General features: G+C 42.0%; 1 protein-coding gene across 1 annotated transcript; it reads left to right on the plus strand.

Moving 5' to 3' along the window:
- The first annotated feature begins 1,662 nt into the window (after positions 1–1,662).
- slc1a2b (solute carrier family 1 member 2b) lies at positions 1,663–27,396 on the plus strand. The gene is made up of 10 exons (XM_028584805.1): positions 1,663–1,897; positions 20,822–20,961; positions 22,917–23,069; positions 23,471–23,721; positions 24,131–24,278; positions 24,811–24,937; positions 25,115–25,348; positions 25,437–25,631; positions 26,456–26,590; positions 26,750–27,396. The coding sequence occupies exons 2-10, from the start codon at positions 20,832–20,834 to the stop codon at positions 27,063–27,065; spliced, it is 1,689 nt and encodes a 562-aa protein (XP_028440606.1). The 5' UTR covers positions 1,663–1,897; positions 20,822–20,831; the 3' UTR covers positions 27,066–27,396.
- Positions 27,397–27,825: the final 429 nt, after the last annotated feature.

The raw sequence follows: 27,825 nt of genomic DNA on the forward strand, positions 1-27,825 counted from the left end.
TTGCTGCCCAAGGAGCTTTTAAGGCAAACAGAGCACTGACCCAAATATAATTGCTAGAACAATTGAGTTTTACCTTCTCTAATGAGTAGTCTGACGAGCAATTTGAAGATGACCTCGAGCGCTGCTACATCACCATCTGGGGAGGTTTTCCTCTCCCAACAGAGCTCTCTCCTGACAGATCACTTTATGGGCAGTTTACAGATTTTGGTAGGTTGAACGATAAACATTGATTTTTTTGTTGTTGTAGGAAATAGGATGCAAACAGTCACATGCTCTGATGACCAATCCATCCACCCTAAACTCCTCTCATTGAGGTTCTGTGGCTCTATAACAACATTCCCCTACAGGCCGGGGATTCTTTGAAATGAATGTTTATGTTGTAACTGTTCAGATGTTGTCACCTCTGCACACACAGCCTGCTGGAAGTGGACGTGTTTTGTAAAGTTATGAAAACTGTTAGCCCCCCCCCCCTTAATTCCAATGTTGGAGAATTTAGGGGGAGAAGGGCTTTTAGGACCTGTTTGACAATCAGACAAGAACTGGATGAAGACCCTTTAATTCCACAGTCCCTGTCATTTTGTACAGCGCCCTAGAGTACCTTATTAGGTAAACAAAAGACATTTTGATGCCTTTTGTCCAATGCCTTTGTTAGTCTTGTGAGGACAGGGTCCATAGTCGCCTTACAAGAGAGAAATATCACCCTCGACCTGATAAAATATTGCCCAGTGTCTCGAAAATATTGCCCTGCCTCTGGCAAAATGACCTGCCATCCTGTCGTCCCAACTACTTTTCCTCTTTCCTTCGTTTCTCCTCTTTGAAAAATCACAAATGACAATAATCGTTAATACTTAATATGCTGAGTTTTCACTAGACATGAATCAAAGACATATTGCAGTAATGTTTCCATTATTTTCCCCTTTTTATTCCCATGATTTTTTCTTTCGTCCTCTTCTTTGTCCTCAACCTCACACGACCACCATAAATGGCCCAAAAAAGACTTAGGGAGTCATTAGTAAAGCAAAAAAACGGGGGGCATATGTACTGATCTGAGTCAAAATTGTTCCGAAATCCCTCTCCTCCATGGTTTGGACTAGCATTATTCATATATCTTGTGCTTTTTTTTTTTTTTGCAGTTCACAGGTATCCGTCAATTTTCAATGTGTACTTCAGTTTAAGCTGTGTAACTAACTGATTGACTGCTTTTCTGTTGAATTGCAATCGCATAACTTAGACCTGCAGTAGCCTACATGTTATACAAATACAAATTAGGAAGACGCTGCAGGATGCAGAACATCGAGCACTGACGTTAATGAGTTTCAGCCTGCACTCTCTAGCAACAAAATAAAGGTCATAAAACATCAAAGCCAGAGCAATATGGGTCTGAGAAGCTGAGAACCTGCAGCACAGCCTCTGCATGTTAATACATGATTTGCCTTAAGGAATTTATAAAATGTTGCACTACACCTCTTATGAACAGGTTCTGCAACAACTTGGATATGTTTGCAATTGCAAACCAGAGTGTGTTTGGCATAGTGGCTGAGAAAGACAAAAAGAGAAAGAGAGAGAAGGGTACGTTATAGGCTACATCCTCAACCAACGGGAGTTGCTATTCCCATGCCGAAGAGACAAAGAGGGGGAGACGAGCGGAGGTGGGTGGGGGAGTCCTAAAGCGCCGAAGAGTGAGGTGAGGCAGAGCTCATTCAGTGGGATCGTTGAGCGGCGCAGCTCCTCGGATTTAACGAACAGAAAAGCCCTCCGTTTGGTGTGAGAAGCGCTCCTGTCCTGGACCGCTGTGCGCCCTGCAGCTCGCTGTGGCTCAACACCTCTGAGGCGGATACGGAAAGATCCTGCGAGGGGACAAGACCAAAAACTTTTTTCATCCTGGTTTTCAACAAAGGTGAGATGCTGTTTTTGTTTTTGTTTTTTTACTTTTAGCTTGCAAACAGGATCAAATGCGCGCCCAATGGTGGAGATGACGAGGAGATCGAGGCACGGCTTGTCTTGACCGTGATTTGTAGCTTAATTTGTTTGTTCATTATCACAACAACAAGTCACGGGTAAATGTAGTAATGAATTGCTTTAATCGAGAAATGACTGCATAGTAAACCATTTAAGAGTACAAGAAAACACCAGAAGATCTCCCTTCAATTAACTTTTGGGTTTCTTTCTTTGCGCAATATTCGTATTTCATAGATTGGCTACTGATTGATTAAGCCATAGAGGTGGCAACCTGCAGTGAAAAGTCTCGGAGCGCTATAGTGGCTCGCGCTGCACATTGCATTACATTACATTTGCCTATATTTTGAATAAAAGATCTGCCTTTACTCATATTTTTATTCGGGCTTCACACAGTAGCATACTAACCTCAGACGTGCATGCATTAAAATACAAGTGGAAGTGATATGCTGTATAGATGCATGGTAAGTTATCGTTATGCCCTGCCAGTTACAGTTACATCACTGGGAATAATTAAAATGTGTCTGTTGATCAGCTACTGATACAATCTCCAGGACAAACCTGTTTCTTGAATCTCTGGCTCTGTGTGTGTTTGCTCGTGCCCAAAGCAGCGTTCTCTTAATTAAACTGAAGACTTGCCAAACGCACAACATCTTCCTGTTGGATGTTTCAAAAGAAGAAAAAAACAAGTCGCTTTGAAGTGAATTATCCCGTAGATTATAACTTTAAAAGCTTCATAGAAACAGTTGAGACGTCCACTCCATTTACAACTACCCTGTGCCATTTCTGGGCAACTTCATGAGTGCAATAAATCTTAGTTAGACACCAGATGCGACTAACATTTACCTCTATACTATATCATATAGTGATTTTGATTATAAATCAGTCAACAAATTATAGCCTGAGTTCACAAAGTTTTTTTTTTAGTCTCGCTCTACAGATTCACTAATACATAATGTAGATACATTATTTGTAAACTTGCTGGATCTGAGAAAAAAAAAATTGTGATTTGCAGTCGAAAATAATTTGTAGCGTATATACGGGGCTCGGGGAAGAGACAGAGGATATTGCATATTTTATTTGCACAATGCAGTGGAGTAGTCCATGGCATTCCCTGTGTCCACTGCCGCAGGTTTGTTTTTTATTTTTTCATTATAAGAGAGTTACACAGCACGAGAAAGAATCCTTACTATCGCCACCCACCTCTTGAGCCAATCGTTGCAGTCCATTCCCTCTTTCATATTAAAACGCGAGCACTCGTTCGCGCACGGGCACACGCACACACACACACACACATACTTTTCCAATTACACCATCAATGTCACCATGGAAACCAACTCTCATGGCACCCTCAGTTGATCGCCTTCAGCATTACTCTTGGCTTGCCACTGGAAAAAAAAAAAAACGTGTACAGGGGGTGTTTGTGGATGAGTCCGTCAACTGCATGTTGATGCATGAAAACTGGAGAGGAGGTGGTGCCGTGCTCTCTCTGACTGGAGATCATTGTATGTGTTGGGTTTTTAATGGGCGCTATCTTCCGCTGGTGGTCCTGGTCAGAGGAACTGGCGGTACCATGTGCATTGTGTGGCAGGGCTGGGATATGAAGAGGCCTTGGCCTTCAGTGTAATTGCTTGGAGAATCTGTAAAGGAAAGTGTCCATGCAGCTAACGCGTTTTGTCCTTTTCCCAGAGGCTGCTCTCTAAACTACTGTACTGTGGCATTGGCTGCCTTACATGAATGAGCACAACAGAAGCTCATACATGCTGAAAGGCAGGATGAGTCATTTAATGTCCTGAGTCTGTAGGGGCAGTATTTTAATCTCTTTTTTTATTTTTATTTTTTTACAAATGAAGGTATGTGCTTATCATGTGACATGGTTATATCCTGTGAATGCAGCCATAGCAACCAGCATGTACATCCATATCCATAGGAGTCTGTTTGGGTCCATTATGCACATATTTTGCATTAGTTCACAAAGAAGAACATCATTAGTGTAAGGGAATTTATGCCGAGACTTTTATCCAGGAGTGCTCTTTTAATCCTTTTTACCTGCATGTTCCGGCAAAATAATAGAAACAAACGATTTCCTGGGTGTTCATGTCTGGCTGTATGCTGTTCTAGGAAACATTCTGTTTAATATTCTTTTGTTGTTTTATGTTATTAGCGACATTTAAATAGACTGCATTAATCAAAATAAATGCAGCATTATATGAATTCTCTCTGGATTACTTGAAATTCTTTTTTTTTTTTTTAGATATAATAAGATTTAACATCCAAGTCTCTCATTAAGGAGACACCTCTGAATCTAAATGAATTGTGTGATGTCATTTTGTACCTGTGTTTGTTATAGTAACAAGTTTATTACAACCTGTGTTTTTTTTTTTTTTCTAAAATGTAATGAACAAAAGACCATCATGGAAGTGTCAACCCTTCTGAGCATAAATGCATCCAAGTAATCATGCATGCATGCATACATGCACAAGACAACATGCAGAGGCAATCCCACGCCCAGACAAAACCCTGCAGCATCGCTGATCTCCCACTGGAAGTGAAACGAGTTAAAAGTCATATTTCTTGGAATCTGTTATGTTAGCCATCTGTGAAGACGTTACTTTAATTAGGGTAGACATCGCTCGCCCGGGGTACTCAGGGCAGGGAAGATTTTTGCATGAACATGTGTTTGTTAGTTGTGTTTAATTTGAGCTGTTCGAGGTACACACATGCATACAGTTAGCGGGAGGTTAGTTGTGGAGAAATGCGAGCCAGGTTTAAATAACAGAGAAAGGAAAAGGAAGTAACATCACACCGGTCAAAAAAAATAAAAATCAATGTGCTACCTGATAGCTTCTTCACTGACTGGTCTTTACTGTGGAAGTTAAGTTTTACCAATCGATCTCAACAGTTTTATGGATTGATTAAAGTAGTCGGATGCGCTTGAGAAATAATGAGAGGACAATCCACTGGATGGATTCTCCTGTAATACTCATAGATGACTGGGAATGGTAGACCAAATGAGCCGTCAGCAGTAAGCAGGCGTGAACTGATGAAAAGAAAATTACGTTGACACTGTTAGAGCAAGCTGAAAGATTAATTAAATTCCTATAGAATGTTAACATGCAGTGGGTAGAATGTAATAATATGGTCTTGTTTTCATAGCGAGAATTAACTATAATTTTATATAACGCCTGACAACTTACAGAGCAAGCAGGCAGCAGATAGTGCTGGCCTATTTTCCTTGCTGCCTTCATATTTTGTACACTGCTCCATAATGTTCTTCAGTTCAGTTTAGCGCCTAAGAAAAGCAAGGAGAACAATGTGGGAAACGCTCAAGTTTCTGCCAGACAAACTGAGATTTTACACTGCCAGAAGTGTTAGATAGATAGGGAGAGTGGCTTTAAAATGTGGGAGGGACAGAAAGAGAAACAAGATGGGGAGGACAGACCATAAAATATTGAACTCTCTCTTTGGTTGAAAAGAGAACAGCCGAAGGATGGAGTGACCGAGTGGTGTAAAAGGTGGGGTTGTTTCTCCCATGCGAGGACACATAGGACGTAAGAAGGGCCGCGCAGGCAGCCTGAAGATGGAGCATATGTTACCTGTCGGTGGCTGGCCAAGTGAAACCTCTTCTCTCGCTGCTGCCTGATGAAACTGCAGAGAAAAGGAAGGGTGAGAAAGATAGAGAGTGAGGAAAGGGAGGCGGGGAACATGCTGGGAAAAGTGGAGGAATGAAAGAAAAAGGAAGAGAAAAGGACAGTACAACTGGGGTGAAAAAGACAGGGAGGAAAGGCAACAGGTGAAACAGACACCGATATTCAGAGAGCCACGGAGATGTGTGTGTGTGTGTGTGTGTGTGTGTGTGTGTGTGTGTGTGTGTGTGTGTGTGGCTGTGGGTCTCCATTCATGGAGCTTCTCTGTGGTCTTGTTGGCAGTCTGTGGCGTCGAGTGCTTGAGTAATCCTCCTGGGAACACGCTGAAGCTGCCAAAGTACCATCCAGCTCCTCTTTTCACTCGTTACCACCCTCATGCTCGTCTAGCTCTGTCTCTCTTTTTCTCACTTTCTCAATACTCCTTTTATCTCTTCCCTTAGCTGTTTCTTTCATTTCAGTGTTTCCTAATTGCCTTAATATCATCCAATTTCATTTGTTTCTGCACTTGATTTTCCCCCGTACTCCTTTGCTTTTCAGGCCTTGAATTGCGATTTATCTCCTCCTCATCGCTTTACTCCTGGTGTGAATCTTCCTAATATGTGGGATTCATGCTCTTTTTCTTTTTTAAGTCTTGCCTATAGAATCAGTGTTTCAGTTCTCAGAGAGCAGAACAGAGTGAGGCCTTTCCCATGGGTTGACCAAACAAAGAGCCCGGTTCCCTTCACTTCTGTATGACTGCACAGGAACAGAAACACAGGCATTCACTAGCGAGTCTGCTGCTGGGCGGCAAAACGATAGATCTCCGCTGGCCATGGTCAAGGCATTTCTTCAGTTTCGCTATGAGACTGCAGCGGTCATTAAACTGCCCATATCCTCTGTGTTGATGTGTAAGGGATGGGACATCACCTCCAAAAGTGGAACCAAGGGTGTTTGTCACTTAGCAAAAATATGGTGAATACAGATGGAGATTTAGTTGGGTTGAGTTGACTTTGTTACCACAAGACATGTTTTCAGGAACTTGCCTTGGTGAACTGGTAGTGCAGGACAGACGTGGCAAGGTTCCCCTTGCATATTAAAAAAAACAATCATTTAATAAAACACATTCAAATAGACAAAATAGCATGAATTTCAAAGATAGGATGAAAAGAAAATATACCAATGGTTTACAATTCAACAGCCAAATATGTTATGTATATAAAAATACACAAAATATCTTATATAAGAAAATAAAGACAAGAAAACAATGAGCCGAAAACAAATTATACTACTACTCTGATTTATCACGTGTGTTCTTTCCAAGCAATCAGATTGCTTTATATGTATTGTATTATTAAAATATCAGAAGTTTCATTATAATTAGATGTTATTTACTTTCTAGAACTTTCTAGTACCTTGTGTAAAAGTGAAGTAAAACATTATGAGGTACAAAATGCTGAGTAGCCAGTACAAACACCATGTGGGAATTTTTTAGTTTGGTCTCATCTGGTACACACAAAAGTCATGGTCAGAGCCCACACGTGTGCAAATTGCTTACAGATTCCGAACAAGTCGAACAAATTTGGACTTACTTAAACATTGTTCTGCTCCAATGGTTTCCGATATTTCAATCTTCATTCCTCCTTTTCAAAAGGACTCAACAGAACACACACATTTCCATACTGGGTGGGGGTCAGTGTTTACTGTGGTACTGTAAAGGCCTCATCCCACCCAAGCCATTCACCACTGCCACTGTCCTCCTCCTCCTCCCCGAAAAACCCCAAACCACCCACATCCCATTGGCACCTACTACATCGGAATTCAGGTCAGCAGAGGGAGTCACGGAATTGCTCTGAGAGTGATTGGTAAAGAGGAGAGGGGGCTAAACGGGGTGGGACCATTTCTCTTGGCACCATAGGTCTTGGCACCAAAGACCATGCCATTGAGAACAATCAGTCCATTATGGGCAACAAAAGAATCATAATCAAGGCGCATCAAGTGATTCGTTCAAAACAAATAGAAGACTTAATTTGAACATTTGTTACAAGATGCATTCTGACAGATTCACACTGGCTGTCAGATCAGCTACCTTTGGTTTACACCATTGCTCTTTGAACCTTATGCCTCAACACACAGACAATACTACCTTAATATAAGACAATTAAGCAGAAAGAAATGTTCACTTGAGATATGTTATAAACGTTTGAACGTTTCAATTAATGGACATTTGACTCTTCATAAACATAAGACCATTTCAAATATACTTATAAACAGTTATAGTTTCTGTTTAATTTATCCTGTAGGAGCTGCTCTTGCTGCTTTTCTCCTCACATCCTTCCTTTATAGAGTAAAGTCTGTTTTATGACATAATGAGGATAAAGGTTTCATAATGAGGATAATGGGAGCATCAGTGAATGGGGAATAAGGAGGGAGAGGATGGATAATGAATAAACAAAAGGATATGATGATGCCTAGAGTTTCCGTACGGTGACAAAGATTTTCTAGATATCATTTTCACATTTGATCCTCCGGCCATTAGTATTGACCCGACCAGGAACACAGAAACTTTATGTACTAAAGTTAATCTAAGTAAAACTAGTGTCATTGCCCTTCACCCACTACCCCTCCCCGTCTCACCCACCTTCCTCTTCCTTTGCCCCTTTTTTACTATTCCACAAATCCTCAATTAAGTGCGTAATGGGCCTCTGAGGCAGGTTTGTGTGCGTCTTTGTTCAGCTCTGGGGGATCGGCCGGCATTAATGTTGCCCTTGAGTATGTAAATAGCCTGAGCTGTGGGAGCGCAGAGCAGAGCTGCCACTTGTCCACTTAATCGCGGAGAGCTCCATCACTTTCAGACATTTTAGGGAGCCAACACAGGGCATGCATGAGAACTTCGGCACCAAATACAAAGCCCACACTCGGAGGAGTAACCTCAGCACCCATGTCCACCTCCCACTTCTTCCGGAAACCCCCTTTTGCTCTCCCTCGCTCAGGACCCTTTACCCTCACCCACTCCCTCACAACAGCCCTCACCCCTCCTACTTCACAGACCCCCCCGACCAATCCTCCCTCTGCATGGGTGCTGCTCCCCACTGCTCAGCCTATCCCATCCCGACGAGCCCAGCTGATAGACCCTACAGTCTAGTTTTGTTTACCTCACCCACTTGTCCAGCGGAACACACAACAACCCCTTCATTGCATGTTTGTCAGCCTGCTTTTCAGAACTAAAAGAGGAGAGAAAGAGGTGGGGGGTTACGAAAACAAAAACGAAGGAAACAATTAACTTGCCCCTCCTCCCCATGAACCCTGTGCTAGCGGTTTCCCAGCTCTAGAGTCTGTTAACTAACTTGGAGGCCTGTAAAGTGGCCCATTATTCTAGTAGCGGTGGCGTGTTCCAAGAGTGGCTTGCCTCAATGGCTGATGAACACAGAGAGGGTTTTGTTTAAGGGTTTTGGCTCGCCACATATGCACTGGTTAATTAGGAGCTACATCTATCTATCTATCTATCTATCTATCTATCTATCTATCTATCTATTTATCTATCTATCTATCTATCTATCTATCTATCTATCTATCTAGCTATCTATCTATCTATATATCTAGCTATCTATCTAGCTATCTATCTCTATCTGAGAAAGAGAAAAGCTCATATTGTCAAAGTTTTATGTCAAGTTGAATTCATTAAGATTTATCTAGTGTATTCAAATCCATTTTGCACACTGTACACTGTACAGAATCCTTTTGTATCCACACTGAACTTGACATCACTGGGAATCCTGGCTCCTCTTACTGTATAGTGGTAGAGGATTACAGTGAACCAGGATTTCGGGGAATTTGTGTTGTATGCTTTAAATCTTGACTTAAAGGGGTTTACCATCCTCTGAGCGCCCTAAGATGAGTGTGCTCTGGGGATTTGGCTGTGACTGGGATGAAACAGTGGAAATGTGTTTAAAAAAAAAGCTTTTCCCCAGAGGTTCTGATAAGGATTGACTGTGACTATAGGCAGGCTGTCATAATTAGGCGAAGGAAACAGACGAAAGGGAGCGCATTCGCTCTCAATGGCATTCCAGTGCTGCGTGTGACTGAAGAAATATTTACATACCGGTAGTTTGATAAAGTGTGCAGCGAATAGTGATGTGGAAAGAAAAACAATAAAGTGAGGAGCAGCAGAGGTCCCTCTGTGGCTTTTTGTGTGTAACAACAGTCAGTAATTGATTATTTTAGCTCTTATTTTTAAAGCATTTAAGGGATAGAGTTAGGGCAAGGGTCATGTGTATACGTACATGTGGTTCTGAAAGAACAGTGTCAGTGAAGGGGTCCTGAAAGGAAAGCAGGCTGGCAGTGTTCAAAGTCGACTTAGGTTTATAGCACAAGCTGAACTTTTGCTTTTCTAAAAGGGTGAAAAAAAAGTAATTGTTTAAAGACAAACCAAACATATTTCTTGGATCCCATCCATCCATCCATCCATCTTCGTCCGCTTATCCGGTGTCGGGTCGCGGGGGGAGCAGTTCCAGCAGGGGACCCCAAACTTCCCTTTCCCGAGCAACATTAACCAGCTCCGACTGGGGGATCCCGAGGCGTTCCCAGGCCAGGTTGGAGATATAATCCCTCCACCTAGTCCTGGGTCTTCCCCGAGGCCTCCTCCCAGCAAACATATTTCTTGGATCCCTTTCAGTCTTTATTCGTGCAGATTTATTTTATGAGGTTTTCGCTACACGCATCATTGGATTTGTTGTTTAAAATTCGGTTTACTGCACTAAAACAGTTGGCAAACACTGAGGCACACACCAGGGTTTTCATACTCCATGTGTTTGGTAGTAGCCCGTGTGCTTCGGTGCCTAGAAACAAGACCACGGTTCCAGATGTCAGCATCTGCTGAAAATGTGTTTTTCTGTCAGACATGCATAGCAGATGAATGCGATGTGTGATGTGATAGCAATGACATGTCGTATATGTGTGAGTGAGAGAGAAGGAGAAAGAAAAACAGAGAAAAGGAGGGAAAGACGTGAAGGAGATAGTGTAATGAGGAAGAGAAATGCACATAGTAGAATGAGAGTGTAGGAGACTGTCAGCTCTGTCACACTTCCGTGCTTTCCTGATATGCTTCCCCATCGTTTTCTGGTCATCCTTGATGTGGTGTGCTTTCCTCAGTGCGATACACAGACAGAGAGTGTTGCAATTAGAAGAAAAAAAACACAATGCTTATAAAGACCTTATAGAAATGTGCATACGATAACATCACCATGGGCCATGTCTACATATGTTTCAACCTCTGTTTACAGTAATAAGCATTGCATGGCATCCAGCCAGTAGATACCATATGGCACATTAGTTGTAATGTATGCCCAGGAATTTCTGTTGGTTGTATAGAGAGCAGCCAGTGCAGTATATTACTGCAAGATTTACAGTATACAGGTACTATGTTTTTAGTACTTTTGTTTAAGGTGCACTGTACTGGGAATATAACATTGTTTACCTGCAGTAAATAGTTACCTGCAAATATGAACCTGAAAACTCTAAAAGGTTGCTTCCCTTTTTTTTTTAACTGTACAGAGCTTCAACTTGTCTTGTTCTTCACCTGACCTAACACACCCTATAACCCCTAAAAAAAAATGTCCATTGAATATCAGCCTGTGTGTGTGTGTGTGTGTGTGTGTGTGTGTGTGTGTGTGTGTGTGTGTGCAGGAATGCCCTTTCTGTCATCACTGCAGGGTGGTGTGAGGAGAGCGGGGCTGCACTCAGTCCCTACAGGCGCCTGTGTTTAATTAGTGAGAGAACATCCATCCTCCTTAGCCCTCTTATTGGCAAACCCTTAGTGAGACAGTAACCCACTCACCCCACCTCGAATACCACAGGACTGGACCAACTGAGATTTATGGTCACAGACAGTCTGTGTGTACGCACATGCTTGCATTTACATGTATTGTACTTGTACACAAAATGTGAGCGAGAACGGGGTTAGACAGTGAGAGTAAGTGCACGTATCGTCAACGCATATTTAGATTTGAGAGTGTGGCAGGTGAGTCTAGCGATGTATGAGATGTGATTTGTGCACTAATCCCATTCCCCAGCTGCCCAACACAGATGTCAGCTTTTCATGTATCCACAGATAACCTGATAACACAGAAGCCACTCATATACTGTTTATGTAGAGGCATGCTCCATCTCATTCTCCACTTCAATTGATTGCTTTCATCTGACCTATGTCCAACGCTTTCTCTCCGTCTTCACTTATTTTCTCATCTGTTTGCCATTCCGTTCCTTTGTCTCCATCCTTACCTTCATCAGCCACACCTTCCCTTTTCTACCCTCCCCCTTTTTTCCTTCACCCTTCCCCCATACATTGTTACACATCTATCTTTACGTGGCATTCTTGCCGTTTCACTCCTCCCACCCTTCCCTCTGTCTACTCTCTCTCTTTGCCTATCACCCCCCTTTCAGCAATGTAGCGGGTATACCATAGCGGTGATTGTAGTAGGGGGTGGGGTGGTCCTGCCTTACTGGCAGATTTAATGAGCTCCTGTGGGGATCGGACCAAAGCCATCAGAAGCTGCGTGCTGCTATATAGGCAGCTCTGTTAAACAGATGCGCCTTTACTAATGATAGTAGCATTGCTTCATATGCAGCAGCCATGAACACAGGAGCGGCTTTAGGAGAAAAGAGATGAGTTTGTCTGCATTAGGTGTGCAGCCCCTCATCGGATAGAGGAGGTCATAAGGAGGTACAGTGGGAAAATCTCACGTGACTATGGATGATCTTCTTTTCTCCACTGACCTTTCATCTGTGCAGCTTTAGGCAAAGATGGGGGCTGGGATAGGAGATACTGGACGGGCGGTAACAAAATCCTTTTAGTTGCAGCTTTGAAGGACACCATTGAAAGAACATTATGGAGGAATCACTGAGGGTTATACAAGCTGAGACAAATAATATGAATGTCAGAAAGTTGCTAACTTTAAATGCAACAAAAAAGAGACCTAAAGGCAGAGAAGGAACGAGTGGAATGAGTGCTGATTCACATGAGTATTTTCTTTATGATTTAGTATCCAACTGTAGCTCCGGCTGTGAAGTGGGTTGCGGTTGGATTGGATGCCATCAAACTAAATCTCTCTGCAGACATTATCCAGATAATTGGGAATCACCCAATTCAGCCCTATGACAACCACTCCCCAGCATAATGGAGCTGTTAGCACATAATTACAGTGGGACTGGTCACATCTGAGAGACCTATGCAGACTACAACACTAGCCTCAGGATTCCCAGAGGCTCTCTCTAATGACTGCCTCATTATGGACACAAAGAGTTGTGCCAAACAAAGGGAAACCTTAGAGGATGCTGAGGGACAGACACATACAGTATGGTTCAATCATGCGTTGCCAGGATGCACCCTGATTGTAAAATAGGATGACAATAAGGTGATGAAAGCATACAGTGTTACAGCTGTAACACACAATGTGAGAAGCATTTAGATGTGTGTTCTTCAGTAGAATTGTTACAGAAAGGCAAACAGACTTTGCTCACAGAGGCCAGTGTGTGTGTGTGTGTGTTGTGTGTGTGTGTGTGTGTGTGTGTGTGTGTGTGTGTGTGTGTGTGTGTGTGTGTCTGTGTGTGTGTGAATTCCTTGAAAACGGTATCTCCATCTGTAAACCGTTTGTAGAAAATTGTTACATGCTGATCATTTGACAACAGTGGTATGTACGACTTGTGAGGACTCTTGGTAGCTTCAATGCCTGAATGCCGCTTGCTAACCTTACAGTATGATCACTTAGGATCAGTTAAGGTATCAGCAGCTCCTTTAGCACTACAGCTTAGATCAACCTGAGTTGAGGGCTGAGGCTGTGTCACTGACCGTGGTACTGAAGGCCTGCCCTGCTACTCCATATCTGTTTGGAAGGGTTAACCTCCCAAACACATCAAGGGTAGCCCTTTATAATCACCCAAAGAACCAGGTATTAAACAGATCAATAGTAGATAATACATAGTCAGTAATGAAGTATTTACAACTGCAGCTAAAATACAATAATATAATAATAATATGTTAAATTTAATGGTGCGATTGCTGATGACTGTAAGGGCCTGATTCTGTAGACATATTATACTGCAAGAGAGTGTTTTCCAACAACAGTTGTTAATATGCTTTAACAACTGTTAATATGTCCTTTGTTCTGCTCCATTTAAGCAAAAGTAGAGACAGTAAATGGGCACAATGTTTGGTATTACTGATTTATTTCCGTTAGAATTAGTTCTTTGCTCTCCAGCTATTTTATTCTGTCCAAAAACTAGTGAGAGGCAGCCTGGAATTGACTTGAGTGAATATCAGCAAATATCTGCTCCGTTCAATGTGCAGTTCATTTGACTGTGTGCCTCTTTCTGTCTTTGATCGGACTATATTCTCGCTGCTAGGTTCACTTGGAAGTCGTTCAAGACAGCTTTCAAGTGGACCACTGGGTGACAATGCACACCTTACATTTGTTTGGGGTCACTCTCTTACATGTCAATTAACCATATCAAGACGATAAAGAGTCTGGTTCTCTTCCACTGATATGCCTGTAATAGTTGATATATTAACACCAAGGTTTGACCAAGTGTGTTGTGTGCTTTTGATGAGTAGATTCAGAACTGGTGGAGATACATGAATATGTGTAGACAATGGACACATACATTTCCAAGGGATGAATTGACTAAGAAATTGGTAGGTCAATTTTCTTTAGGCAGTTATATATTGGGGATAACAGGATTATTGATTGTCGTTTGGTATTTGTGGTTGAATCTACACAAAGCTTTAAGGCAGCTTCCCGATGGGAACGTTTTTTGCCATGGTTACTCTACTCATTGGAGATAATGTGTCTTAGCAAGCGTCACTCTTAGAGGGCCCTCTGTGTTTTGTTTTGCTACTGAAGAACAGTAGGTTACACTGCTGATGGAATAAACCAGATTTGCATGACAGTCCACACATCTCTCTATCACTATCTATCACTGAATGCATCCATCCCGACAACCATCTAGGAAAACATAATTGAGAGGCGAAGAGTGGTAAAGCTTCCCTTTCTTCAGATGCTGGAATTTATCTCCCACTTTCTATGCACAGCACAACCTGAAGTGTTTGCTGAGAGCTTCATTTTGGAGGGAGGGGGCTTTTTCACAGCTCCTAGGCAGCCAGTATGTGTGAGCCCATTTCTTCCCACTGCATGGCAAGTGGCTGTAAGGCCCCCGCGGGGACCAGATATATCCGGAGCTTGGCCCAGCTCCAGTTGTCTTTACCTCACAGTATATTGTGATGCTCCAGTCATGAGAACGGGCATTGGGCCCCTTCGAGAGCCCAGTGGGAAACGTGTATTCTCATATCTTCCTCTGTGCTATTGCATGAATCCCAACAAGCTGAAATTCAGACGAGTATGACCATGCAACTGGTCCCTAATGCAAATATGTTAATTATTATGTAATCTGCTAATCTTTCAAGTAAGCCGTATCCCATCTTGATATGGTGTGTGTGCAGGCTATGTGTTTGTATGCTGGGTGTGTGTGCGTGTGTGTGTGTGCGTGTGTGTGTGTGGCTATGAGCTTCCTCTTTCCCCTTTATCCCCTTCCCTTTAAGCCGCAGAGTGTTGCTAGGACAACCCCTCGTGGTCCTTGCTGCATCGCAGCGGTCCTCAATGCCAGCACTCAGGGAACCTCCTCGCACTGGGAAGGCAGCATAAAATCGGGATAATCGCCGTCGATTATGGGACACAATGGGCTGGCGTTTCTGAAAGAGTCATTCATCCTGAAAAAAGAGAGACTGCGGAGGGGGAAAGAGAAAGGGGTGCCTTGGTCCCTCCGCTGCTCTCCCACGGTGGGCACAGGCATGACATCAGTGGCCTGAAAGAACTGGCATTCTGGACATGCCCACTGCACCCCCCCCCCTCTATACCCTCATACCCCCTCCTATTTGAACCCCCCTCCCTTCTTTTCTCGCCCCTGCCAGTTTGGATGCAGCGCTTGGCCGGGCGAGTCGGGGCCACTGCTGCTGTTTGCGTGTGAAACAAAGCCCCACAGAAGGAAGAGAGAGGAAGCGGAGAGCTTCACATGGCACCAGCCAAAAGCAGGGATGGCTGCCTCAGCCTTCCCCTCACAGGCCCCTCTTTTGGCTGAGAGGTGCTGGTGTGACCCCAGTACCCCCTTCTCCCCTAGTGTCCCTCTCTTGTAACCCCTTCTTCTCTGTCCGCTCTCATCCCGAAAGTACTCGCTCTTTGCTGAGAGGGCCCTTTCAATCAGTATGACATGTCAAGGGATTTAGGATGAGGGATTTCTCATGACACAACCTTTGCCGACAGGGATGCGATTCCTCTGGCTTTTGTTGTGCAGTTGGTCATTTGTTTGAAGAGGAAATAGCTTTCCAACACATTTCCCTAATTAGAATAATGTGATACTGCTCAATACGATGTGAAGTCCCATGCTGCTGGGAGACTGGAGGGAAATCAGCATGACACCATGCTCACATGAATCACGTTGGTCATTTGGGCTTTGGAGTCCAACACTTGGAGTTTTGCTGAATAGTGGGGACACATAAATCTATATTTTGGAGTTTGTGTGACTTGAATGTGTGGATCAGAATCTTTAAAGACAGATATACAGTACAGGCCAAATGTTTGGACACACCTTCTCATTCAATGCGTTTCCTTTTTATTTTCATGACTATTTACATTGTAGATTCTCACTGAAGGCATCAAAACTATGAATGAACACATATGGAATTATGTACTTAACAAAAAAGTGTGAAATAACTAAAACCATGTCTTATATTTTAGATTCTTCAAAGTAGCCACCTTTGCTTTTTTATTAATAAAGGACAAAATTCCACTAATTAACCCTGACAAAGCACAACTGTGAAGTGAAATCCATTTCAGGTGACTGCCTCATGAAGCTCATTGAGAGAACACCAAGGGTTTGCAGAGTTGTCAAAAAAGCAAATGGTGGCTACTTTGAGGAATCTAAAATATAAGACATGTTTTCAGTTATTTCACACTTTTTTGTTAAGTACATAATTCCATATGTGTTCATTCATAGTTTTGATGCCTTCAGTGAGAATCTACAATATAAATAGTCATGAAAATAAAGAAACACATTGAATGTGAAGGTGTGTCCAAACTTTTGGCCTGTACTGTATATATATATATATATATATATGTATGTATATCGATCATATCTTTGGATCTAATGATTTGGGCCTTGTTGTGTGTGACGTAAACATTTTACAGAAATCAAACATAGGCTATTGAACCACTGTGGCTCTAGAGTGACATATTATAAACAATAGCCTCTCATCCGCTGTCCATCAGAATGACCTCAAATCTCCCAACCGGCAACATTATGACATTAAATCTTCCATCCATCATTCCTTTGTCGTTTATTCCTCTTTAAGCAAAAGAGCTACTTACAAAGTACCACTGTCCACATTGTGCCATTAGCAGGCATCGTCATGCTCATCTTCAGCAGCCTGGCCTTTCCCTCGCTATCCCACGTAGCTGGATGAGTCTGGGAGAGTGCTCTCTGGGGGGGATTACAGTGTCCAGGGAATGGAGGGTCCCTGAGGGATTTGACTCTTAAGCTCACATATTGACTCCACCCTCCACTTCTTCTTTTTAGTTTTTTTTTATTTATTTCTAGGTATGTTGGATGTGTGTGTGTGTGTGTGTGTGTGTGTGCTTTGTGTGTGTGCCTTGGTGTGTAGCTGGTTGTGGGTGGTGGTGGAGTCAGGGGGTGGGGGCTGAAGGGGGTTTGCAGACTTCAGGATGGGGCAATTCAGGTTGCTGTGGCTGTGACTGGGTCTGTCTGGGCTGTGTTGACTCGCTCCTCTCTGGATGCTTTGGAAGAGCTGGTGGACAGCTGAGAGCTGCTAGCTGTCGGCAGAGTTCTGGTGTTTTCAGCCGCCGGCTGTACCTGGGACCTTACCTGCTGACATCTGGCATCAGTTTTGGATGGAGCAGTCGTGATCCTACTAACGATTTCTTGTGCTGATTCACTCTTAATTACCAAAGGCTGGAGATTTGATCCTGGTCAATGTATATAGCACTTACCTCAACTCCAACAGAAATGAAGTAAGTACTCGCATCCCATTTACACTTGTAGGCATAAGAGTTCTCAACTTTTCTCATTGAATCAATGCAAGCATTTTTAATTTATGTAAGCGTTAACAGTAAACATGAAATGCTTTTGTAATTTTTTTTAAGTACATAACAATATAAAGTGTAGTATATCAGCAAAAACTAAAATACAATATGATTTAAAACATTTTAACATCTTTCAGTTTAGATTGTATATCACCTGGGTTGTCACAGGTGTTGTTTTATTAAAGACTGTCATTATTCTTCATGGCTTTACGGTCTTGTAATGCAATTAATCTGTGTAAGCCCTCGGCTACGATTAACTGGTTTATAAGAGGATTCCATTAGAGACTGAGGAGAAGAAACTCTGTGTGTATATGTGTGTGTGTGTGTGTGTGTTCTTGTTTAAGTATATTTGCGGGGTCCAAAAACTGGGAATCCAGTATACTTGTGGGGTCCCGACAGCTTTGTAGGGCCAAAATGCTGGACCCCACAACTTTAAAGGGCTGTTTGAGGGTTAAGACTTGGTTTTAGGATTATAATTAGGTTATGGTTAGGGTTATGGTTAGGGTTAGGGTTAGGGTTAGGGTAAGGGTAAGGGTTAAGGTTAGGGTAAGGGTTAAGGTTAGGCATTTAGTTGTGATGTTTAAGGTTAGGCTAAGGGGCTAGGGAATGCATTATGTCAATGACGGGTCCCCACAAAGATAGTGCCACAAAGTGTGTGTGTGTGTGTGTGTGTGTGTGTGTGTGTGTGTGTGTGTGTGTGTGTGTGTGTGTGTGTGTGTGTCTGTGTGTGTGTCTGTGTGTGTGTGTGAGAGTCATGACTTTTGAATTATGAAGTTCCACAGACTTCACAAGTAGCTATTAACATCTTTTTGGCCTTTTTTATAGGCACTAGTTTCTAAAAGAAGCATCTCAGACCCATGGATCCTAAAAAAACTTCAAAGCTTTATATCTCAGATTTATTCTTTATGGCAGAGACAATTAATTCTAAACTCATAGCATACATATCAAAGCTAACATTATGTACAGCAAGGAGAATTTTCCACTCAGTAAAATAGTTGATTACTCTTTGCTGTACATTTTTTTCGTTTTCATCTATCAATGGGTCGCACAAGCCCACTCTCCCATCTGTCTCTGACGTGGTGAGAGAAGTGCTAATTAGAGGATCATGACAGAATAATATCCGACCTCGGTGACGTCCAACGGCTGCTTCCTCTCTCTCCTATTGCTAAAAATAATGAAAGAGAGAGAAAAGGGGGGAATTAACAATTCAATTCAATTAACAGCACTCATAACTCTTATGGAATGGAATTACATGGTAATGGCCATTTTTCAGAGTTTTATTCCTGGGGTTTTACTAATTCATACCGCTATAATCTGAAGAATGAAATAATGATGGCTACTGTTTGTCCGCTGTTTGCATGTATTTTCTGTATTTCACGCTTCACTTTGAAATTAATAAGAGGAGACAAGACTGGTCCATCTGTGTGCCTGGAAGCTGACCAGGTGGTCTTCCTATAGCGACGCTTACAAAGCAGCAATACACAAAGCTGGGGGAGGTGTGTGTGTGTGTGTAAATGTGTGAGTCTGTGTGTGTGTGTCCATGTGGAATTATTAGCAACTAACTTACACAACAACAATAACAACATAAAGAGCCTTTGTTTTCCAAACGCTGCCTATTGATTGGAGCTCCCCGTCTTGCCTTTGATCAAGTTTAGATTTTGAAAAGAAAAGCTTGACAGCCAACATGATTCATTTCTATGAAGTGTTCCGACTTCATAGTGACTGTCAGGGGAGGGTGTGAGGACAAAAACATTCACTTCACCACTGAGGCTTCCATTTGTGAGTTTTAGGCCATGAACCCCAGGGGTGGGGTGAAAGGTCAGAGTCACATGTTTCTTCTTTGCTTTTCTTTGTAATGCCATCAGAGCAGGCATTTCCATTGGCTTATTGGAGATGAAAAGGAACACAGAGACATTTTAATTTCCTCTTAGACAAAAAAACATCAAACCACGCAACACAATTGTATAGATTGTCCCTGTGATTTGTTGAGGAGAAGATGAGTATACAGCTCTGGCAGAGTTATTGAACACCTGCCTAACTGGCATGTGACAGCTCTATTTTACGTTCACACTTCGCCGGGACTGTAGGAAACTGTTCTGTGCTGCCTGTGATGGGAAATCCCCTTTTCATTCAAATAGGGTGTGTGACCGAGGCCTCTAGTCCTACTATTGAATTTGAGGCTTTTTGTGTTTCTAAATTTATTGTCACAACTGAGAGAGAGGGAGAATCTATCGAGGGGGTATACGTCTTAACATGCATTTATTGCTTAATTTGCTCCTCTTCTCTGTAATTCATCAAACTTTTTCACTGTCAAATGGGCATCTGTTTCTCTTTTTATCACTGTCTTAAGTGGATGTCTAAATACACTCACTAAGGGATTTTAGTCTCTGGTTGTCTACACTGTGAACCACCCTATACAGTATATATATATATATATATATATATATATATATATATATATATATATATATATATATATATATATTGTAATTGTCCGTAGTTTTCATAATGTAACTGGGTTTGAAACTTGTTTTCAGAATCTAGTATAACAGCACTTTTTCAGAATTTTTAATTCATGTCATTTCTTTATGCATGATATGGTAAAAAACTATCCTGGAAGCTATTACAGTCAGTCAAGTTGCATAATGTACACATGCCTGTAAATCCTTAAAAAATACTGTTGTTATTTTATCAAAATACAGAACTTCTTTACGTAAATCCTTTTAATAAATTGCCTTGAGATGCTATGTGCCTGAAGTATCCCCCCCCCACCCCCTTACAACTTGACTAACAGCAGCTTGTAGTCCGCTTCCATCTGTTGGATGCTATAGGAACCAGTTTGGGAGTGACAGCTTGAATGCTTAACATTCTTCACAATATACTGTTTTCTTTTTAAATAGAGATATATTTTCAGAGACATCATGCACATCCATCAACACAATGCCTTGTTCTTTCTCACAGTGACTACACCTGATAGAACGTACCCAAATGATACACTGTATAGTGATTCATGCTGTAGAGCCAATAGTGTTTAAAGGGGTTCAGCTTGATGCATTTTGTAATAACAGTTGTACTTGTTCTTTCTCTCTGTCACAGTGCCAACAGTATGCCTAAACAAGTTGAGGTGAGGATGCACGAGAGTCACCTGGAGCCCATTGAGGCCAGGCCTCAGTCCAAATGTGCCAACATCTGCTCCAAGATGTTCAAGAACCTTCTGCTCACACTCACCGTCCTCGGTAAGTCACCTCGTCGCCACCATATTTTTTTCCCTTCTTTCTTCCTTAGGGATCTAAAAAGAAGCAGGGCACGCTGAAGATGGGCAGCAACCACCACTGAGCTCAGTGTTCTGTTAACCCAGAGATGGATTATGCAGCTTCCTCGTAATAGGAGGAGAAGATGCCATCTGTGCTCGCTCAGTGTACCAGACAGTAAGATGACTGTGTCCTGACCTTCCCCTGCTCCGTGCCACCTGTTGCTGTCAAAAGCGCTGTGCAGCACTGGACATCCAAACAGCCTCTGGTGGTGCATGAAAAATATTGTGATTATAGCGGTGGCTCACTTTTTTAAGATTATTTTTTGGGCATTTTTAGGCCTTTATTCGACAAGACAACTGAGGAATGAAAGGGGAGAGAGAGGGGGATTGCAAAGGGCCACAGGTCGGAGTCAAAAAGGGCCGCTGTATCGAGGAATAAACTTTTACACCAACTGAGCTATCCGGGCACTCAACTGTGGTTCACTTAATGAAAAGAGGAAAGGGCAAAAAAGTAGTCATTTCTGGTTATTGGCCTTGAATCAGATTTGTATTTAATCAGCATTCAATATCATGTATACGTTGTTGTGCCTGGTCCCTTCCAATCTTCCTTGCTATAAGCAGAGGCTGAGAAACTGGTAAAACTTTATGAACGCATATAAGTGTGTAAATTTAATTTAGCCATGTGTGTGCCTGTCTATCTGTATCCTCCTTGCATGGATGTGTCTTTGTGTGAGCATGTGTAATGTGTACATCTCACCCCACTTGGCAGGACTCTCGCAAAGCAAGTGAGCCAGCATGATCATTGATCATCTGTCACTTGGCAGATAAGAGCTTGGATGGGAACTTGCAAATGGGCCAAAGAGAAGGCACAGGAAATCAACTGCCATCCAAAACCATTGGTTGTGCAGAATCCACAGGATGCTGCAAGACTGGAGGATGGATTGTTGAACAGAGGAAAGCTTAATATTTAAAAAAAAAAAAAAAAAAAAAAAAAAAACTGGAGGGCTTTTGATTCCAGTGTGTGTTATTAAACAACGTCTCGGCCTGTGTGATCTTTGGCAGTGGTGTGGTAGCAGAGGAAGTGCAGCCCCGGGGTGGCATGGCGGAGTTTGTGTGGCCTGAGATGGACAGACACGGAGGCCAACAACCAGGCCTGGTACTGTAGGCTGGGCTGCAGGGGGGGGGTTAGAGCACACTGAGGTCATCTTTACTTTCAGGGGCAGAAACACTGTGGCAGGAAAAGAACTGTTAGTTGGAAGTGGCATATGTCAAGAATCAACAGTGGCTTTGTTAGGGAGGGGCTGATCTTTCAAATGACAGATTTCAGGCTTCTAGAGAGTGGAGGCCTAAGGATAGGTAAGGTAGCAAAGAACCCACTGGATGGCAGAAGTATCCCAGTGAGGAATCAGGAGGTAATGGAAATCCACTACCTCTTTTTTTCTCTCTTTTATTGAATCCTTGTGTTAGTGTCTTTTACTTGCCCTGCCACAAAGTAAGAAAACCAAATCTCAAAATCTTTTCAGAGATTACAGATGCTTCACCAGGGAAGCTGACATGCTGCCTCCTCCCTACTGCTTCAAAGAGATCTCATCTTAATTCCTCCATGAGCTTTACTCTCTCTCAGCAGGTGTCCGTTTTATCCTCTCAACCCACTGTCCTCTTTTAGCATGTAACAGACAGCCTGTTGTACAGCTGACATGACAGAGATCATTTGTTATTTCATAGATTATATCTGAGATCTTCCTATTTGGCACATAATACACCCATAAGAAATTAATTTAATGTTTAATGTTTTTTTTTTAATGTTTTTATTCAATTGTAATGTTTAATTTTCTTCTCTCTGACTTCTCAATATCTGACTTCATTTCTGATTTTCGTCTATTTTGCCGTCACACACTCTTGCAGTTTCACTCACTCATACTCCTCCTTGCACTTCAGGTGTGATCTTGGGAGCTGTATCAGGGATGTTGCTTCGTGTCGCCTCCCCGATCCACCCAGATATTGTCATGGTGATTGCTTTTCCCGGAGACATCCTGATGAGAATGCTGAAGATGTTGATCCTGCCTCTCATCATCTCCAGTTTAATCACAGGTGCAGTGTGACTAATTACTAATTGCAAATACATATATTATTACAAGAATATCAGATATTTTAAACATTTTGCTGCTGTGTTAGCATTGCAGCACATGTGCAGTTGAGTTTGATTACAAGGGAAAATAAATAAAAAAATATAAAATAATAAATAAATAAATTTTTCATTTACACCTTTCACTGCTGTAATACTAAAAATAAACACAAGGAAAAAACCCTGTAATTGCTGTAATTCTGATTCTGAAAACCATAATTGACAGTATTTTATAAAATACACCATAACGCAAGCCCCCAATGGTCTTGCATCCAGCCTTCATGGCCCGCAGTATTAGGTCAACATTTCTATTCAATAAGTCCAAGTAATTACCAGGTAAACACAATCTTGCTTGTTTTGTCTGCAGGTCTGGCCGGTTTGGATGCCAAATCCAGTGGTCGCCTTGGCACCAGAGCTATGGTCTACTACATGACCACCACTGTTATTGCTGCTGTCTTGGGAGTCATCCTGGTGTTAGTCATCCACCCCGGCAACCCCAAACTGAAGGAGAATCTGGGCGAGGGCGAGAAAAACGACGAAGTGTCCAGCTTAGATGCCTTCTTTGATCTGATCAGGAACTTATTCCCAGAGAACCTGGTGCAGGCCTGTTTCCAACAGGTAATGGAGGATGAAGATAACAAATTAATAGATATGATTTAATGCTGCAGTTCAGGTACTAGATGCTTCGAAAGTCTGTGATATCTGAAAGTCACTGTTAGTCTTGGATGACTGGCATCACTTACTATGGAATATCATGTGTAGCCCAATATCTAGTTAGAGAGACTCACAAGCCTGTATGTCTGGAAATAGGTAGGTTTGTACAGAAAAAGAATCCTTTGACTGATTTAATAAAGTTTACGGTTTATTAACAGAGAAATCTAAATGCACAATGGATTGTGAAGATGCAAATTTGCAAACATGATTTTCAAACAGAAGGTGTCATTGGGAAACATGGAACCTCATATCTGATTCCAGTAGCCATTGGTCATCAAACTCATAACTAGTATCATTTCTTCCTTTAACTCAGATCCAGACCGTCACAAAGAAGGTAGAGGTGGTCATTGAGGAGGATGTCAATGCCACCACCATGGAGGGCCTGGTGGCTAATATTACCAAGGATCCTCAGTTCATTGTCAAAAAGTCCCTGCAGTTCAAAAGTGGCATGAATGTACTGGGTATGTAACCATCCGAAAACACGTACAGTGTATGTACAATTAACATTGAACAAGACTAAGCTGCTAGCGGTTATGTGAGGCTGTACTTAGGCAAAGCGGAGCTTTAAGCTAAATGCTAATATAAGCATGCTTACATGCTCACAATGATGACAGTGCTAACATGCTGATGTTTACAAGGGATAATGCTTTGCATGTTCACCATCTTAGTTTAGCATGTTAGCTTGCTAACATTAGCTTATTAGCACCAAATGTCATGGCAATTCATCCAATAGTTGTTCAGATATTTCAGCTTGGCCCAAAGTGGTGGACCAACCAACCAGCATTGCTGTTAGCATGGCTAAACATAAAAGCAATATTTACATTATTACATTTACAGAGTTTCACAGTAGCAAACATCTGAACAAACTGAGTGTTTTTTGGATGTAAATGTAAAACTTTTCATCTCCTAAAAATAATCTCCTCATGTGGTAGTCCTCTCACCTGTCCACACTGGTATTTCAAAGTTTGATACATTTATGATTTTCTGTCACAGGTCTGATTGGTTTCTTTATTGCATTTGGCATCTGCATGGGCAAGATGGGAGAGAAGGCCAGACTCATGCTTGAATTCTTCAGTATCCTCAATGAGATTGTGATGAAACTTGTCATCTGTATCATGTGGTTAGTATCACTAAAGAATCTCATTGGGTCAGAAATAACTGTTAATGCCAAGTTATTTCTCCAGTCATTACAGCATTTGAGAAGATCAAGCTATGTGAAACAGAATTTGTGTCTTGGCAAAGTCTGTGTCTTCTGTATATAAAGTAGCTATTAACTAAAGCTTTTTTATCTCGTCAGGTACTCTCCCTTTGGTATTGCCTGTCTCATCTGTGGTAAGATCATCTCCATCAAGGACCTGGAGGTGGTGGGCAGGCAGCTGGGTATGTACATGGTGACTGTGATTATTGGCCTCATCATCCACGGAGCAATCTTCCTGCCCGCCATCTACTTTGCTATTGTCAGAAAAAACCCCTTCACCTTCTTCCTGGGCATCTTCCAGGCCTGGATTACTGCCCTGGGGACAGCCTCCAGGTCAGCATAAACATAAGTGGATAGTTGTTTCTTGGAATTTATACAGTGATATAAAGCATAACCTACCTTCTTCTGCTTTTCCCTCCAGTGCTGGTACACTGCCTGTCACCTTCCGTTGTCTGGAGGAGAACTTAGGTATTGACAAGAGAGTCACTCGTTTTGTGCTCCCAGTCGGTGCCACCATCAACATGGATGGAACTGCTCTGTATGAGGCGGTTGCAGCCATCTTCATCGCCCAAATGAACGGCATCGTACTTGACCCTGGTCAGATTATCACTGTCAGGTCAGGAAACACTCATCATAGTTTATCCTTGTACTTTAAACATATATCTTATTAGTTGATGTCATTTGCACTGCTAAAAGCCTATGTATGAAATATCAATATCATGTAGTGAAATGCTGAAACCTTCCATTACATTTCAACAATCCCTGTATGAAAAAAGGCTTCTTAAATGGACACAAATTTGGCTGCACAGAGTCAGACTGTGGTTCAAGAAAAGCTATTCTTACCAGTAACATAACAGTAGTAATTGTAATTCCCACTATTAAAAGAAGGTTTGAATGGAGCCCTTATGATACACAGTTAGCTCTTAATAAATCAGGACAAACACAGCAGCCATGTACAGGAGTTTAACAGTGAAACAAAAAGCCTCTGTGGCTCAAAGAAGCAACTTCAGAGAAGACAATTTTCAGTGGAGAACCACCAGAAGGAAGCTACAACATGTGCCAGTGTCGTGCCTCAAAAACAGGACGACCAAGACCAACAAAGTATCTGTAACTATCTTTCTGTTAATAGAGTGAGTCAATGATGGACAAACTTAAGCTTGACATTTACAGGGCACATCAATTCACAAAACCCTCAAATAAAACATCCTGTCCATCACATTTAAACCTCTCTTCATGTGCGTTGGAGGACCCACTCTGGGGCTCTTCAGCTGCTGCTCTCCATACAAGTGTCATAGAGAATAAATGTCTCCATCTGTAGCTATATGCTGTAGTGATTTCACGTTCGTTGGTGTCTGAGCAGGGTCGATTGTGGAGGATGTGGTTAGGTGTAGTAGGTTTGGAGCATGTGATTGAGTGCTGCGTTGCTCTGTCTTCATCCAGCCTGACAGCCACCCTGGCCAGTGTTGGAGCGGCCAGTATTCCCAGTGCCGGCCTGGTGACTATGCTCTTGATCCTGACCGCTGTAGGCCTGCCAACCCAAGACATCAGTCTGCTGGTTGCTGTTGACTGGCTGCTGTGAGTTTGACAAGACAAAAACATATAGTTTGTTCCCTTTGCTTCTACATTAGTTTTTTTGTTTTTCATGCATCTGGAAAACCCACCTTGTATGGTTTCCTCGTTTGATGATTTGAAGTGTAGCAAACCATCTTTTTATCCTGGTTTCTCTCTCCTCAGGGATCGATTCAGGACATCGGTGAACGTGGTGGGTGACTCCTACGGTGCAGGCATCGTGTACCACCTCTCCAAGGCTGAGCTTGAGGAGCTGGACGCACACGCTGCCAAATCCGACGACATTGAAATGATGACGAAGACCCCGTCTTATTACGATGACATGAAGAACCACCGCGAAAACAATTCCAACCAGTGCGTCTTAACCTCTACCGCTACCGCTAGCACTACCTCTACCGCTACCGCCACTGCTAACAATTCTGTCGTAGTAGATGAATGCAAGGTACAATTAATGCTTTCGGACATAGAGACTTCTATATAACCGTCTTTGTTGTTGCATGCTCACCCTGCACGTTTGCTTGACTGAGGAACAACAGATGCATGTGTACGTATGTATTTTCTTTTTCTGGAATAGCAGCTTTTATGTTGAACGAACACCCAAAAAATTTAAAGCGCTCTTGCCAAAAGTTTGTTTTTAATTACACAAACTAAAAAAAATGAGTGCGTGCAAATGAGGAATCCTGCTCTATAGTTAGCCGGATCTGATGACTGTGACCTGTCGGGGATTGGCTCTCTCATTTAAAAGGCAGAGCCAGATAATCCTCATCATGACTCTGAGGAATTATTTAGCAGCCCTCTCATCTATCAAAAGTTCACACTATATCTATATATATATAACGCCTCGATAAAATAATGTTTTCCCTTTTGTATAATCATTTTCAATAATTTTCCTTTTGTTCAGTTTAATGTCCAGTGTTTATTTTAAAATGTAGGCGATTTTAATTGTTTGAGTTTTATTTCCAAAGGATTTTAAATGAGAGGGAAAGCATTACAGCTAATTAACAGTTCATACATTCCCTACATATATATATATATATATATATATATATATATATATATATATATATATATTATATATATATATATATATATATATATATATATATATATATATATATATATATACACGTCTACCATGCTGTCAGTGAGTCATTCCCAGTTAGGTATTTTTGCATTTTGACACCAGTTATTTTTGCCCATTGTGAGAACTGTGCTGTGAAATTGAAAGCTGTGAAGTAGCT

This window comes from Perca flavescens, chromosome 8 (genome assembly GCF_004354835.1).
Source record: "Perca flavescens isolate YP-PL-M2 chromosome 8, PFLA_1.0, whole genome shotgun sequence".
NCBI lineage: Eukaryota > Metazoa > Chordata > Actinopteri > Perciformes > Percidae > Perca > Perca flavescens.

Bases quoted from the DNA above. Each gene is read 5' to 3' on its own strand.
- slc1a2b (XM_028584805.1), top strand. From the start codon at position 20,832: ATGCCTAAACAAGTTGAGGTGAGGATGCACGAGAGTCACCTGGAGCCC. The intron at 24,938-25,114 runs GTTAGTATCACT...TTATCTCGTCAG, and splicing joins CTTGTCATCTGTATCATGTG to GTACTCTCCCTTTGGTATTG. The intron at 25,632-26,455 runs GTCAGGAAACAC...GTCTTCATCCAG, and splicing joins GGTCAGATTATCACTGTCAG to CCTGACAGCCACCCTGGCCA.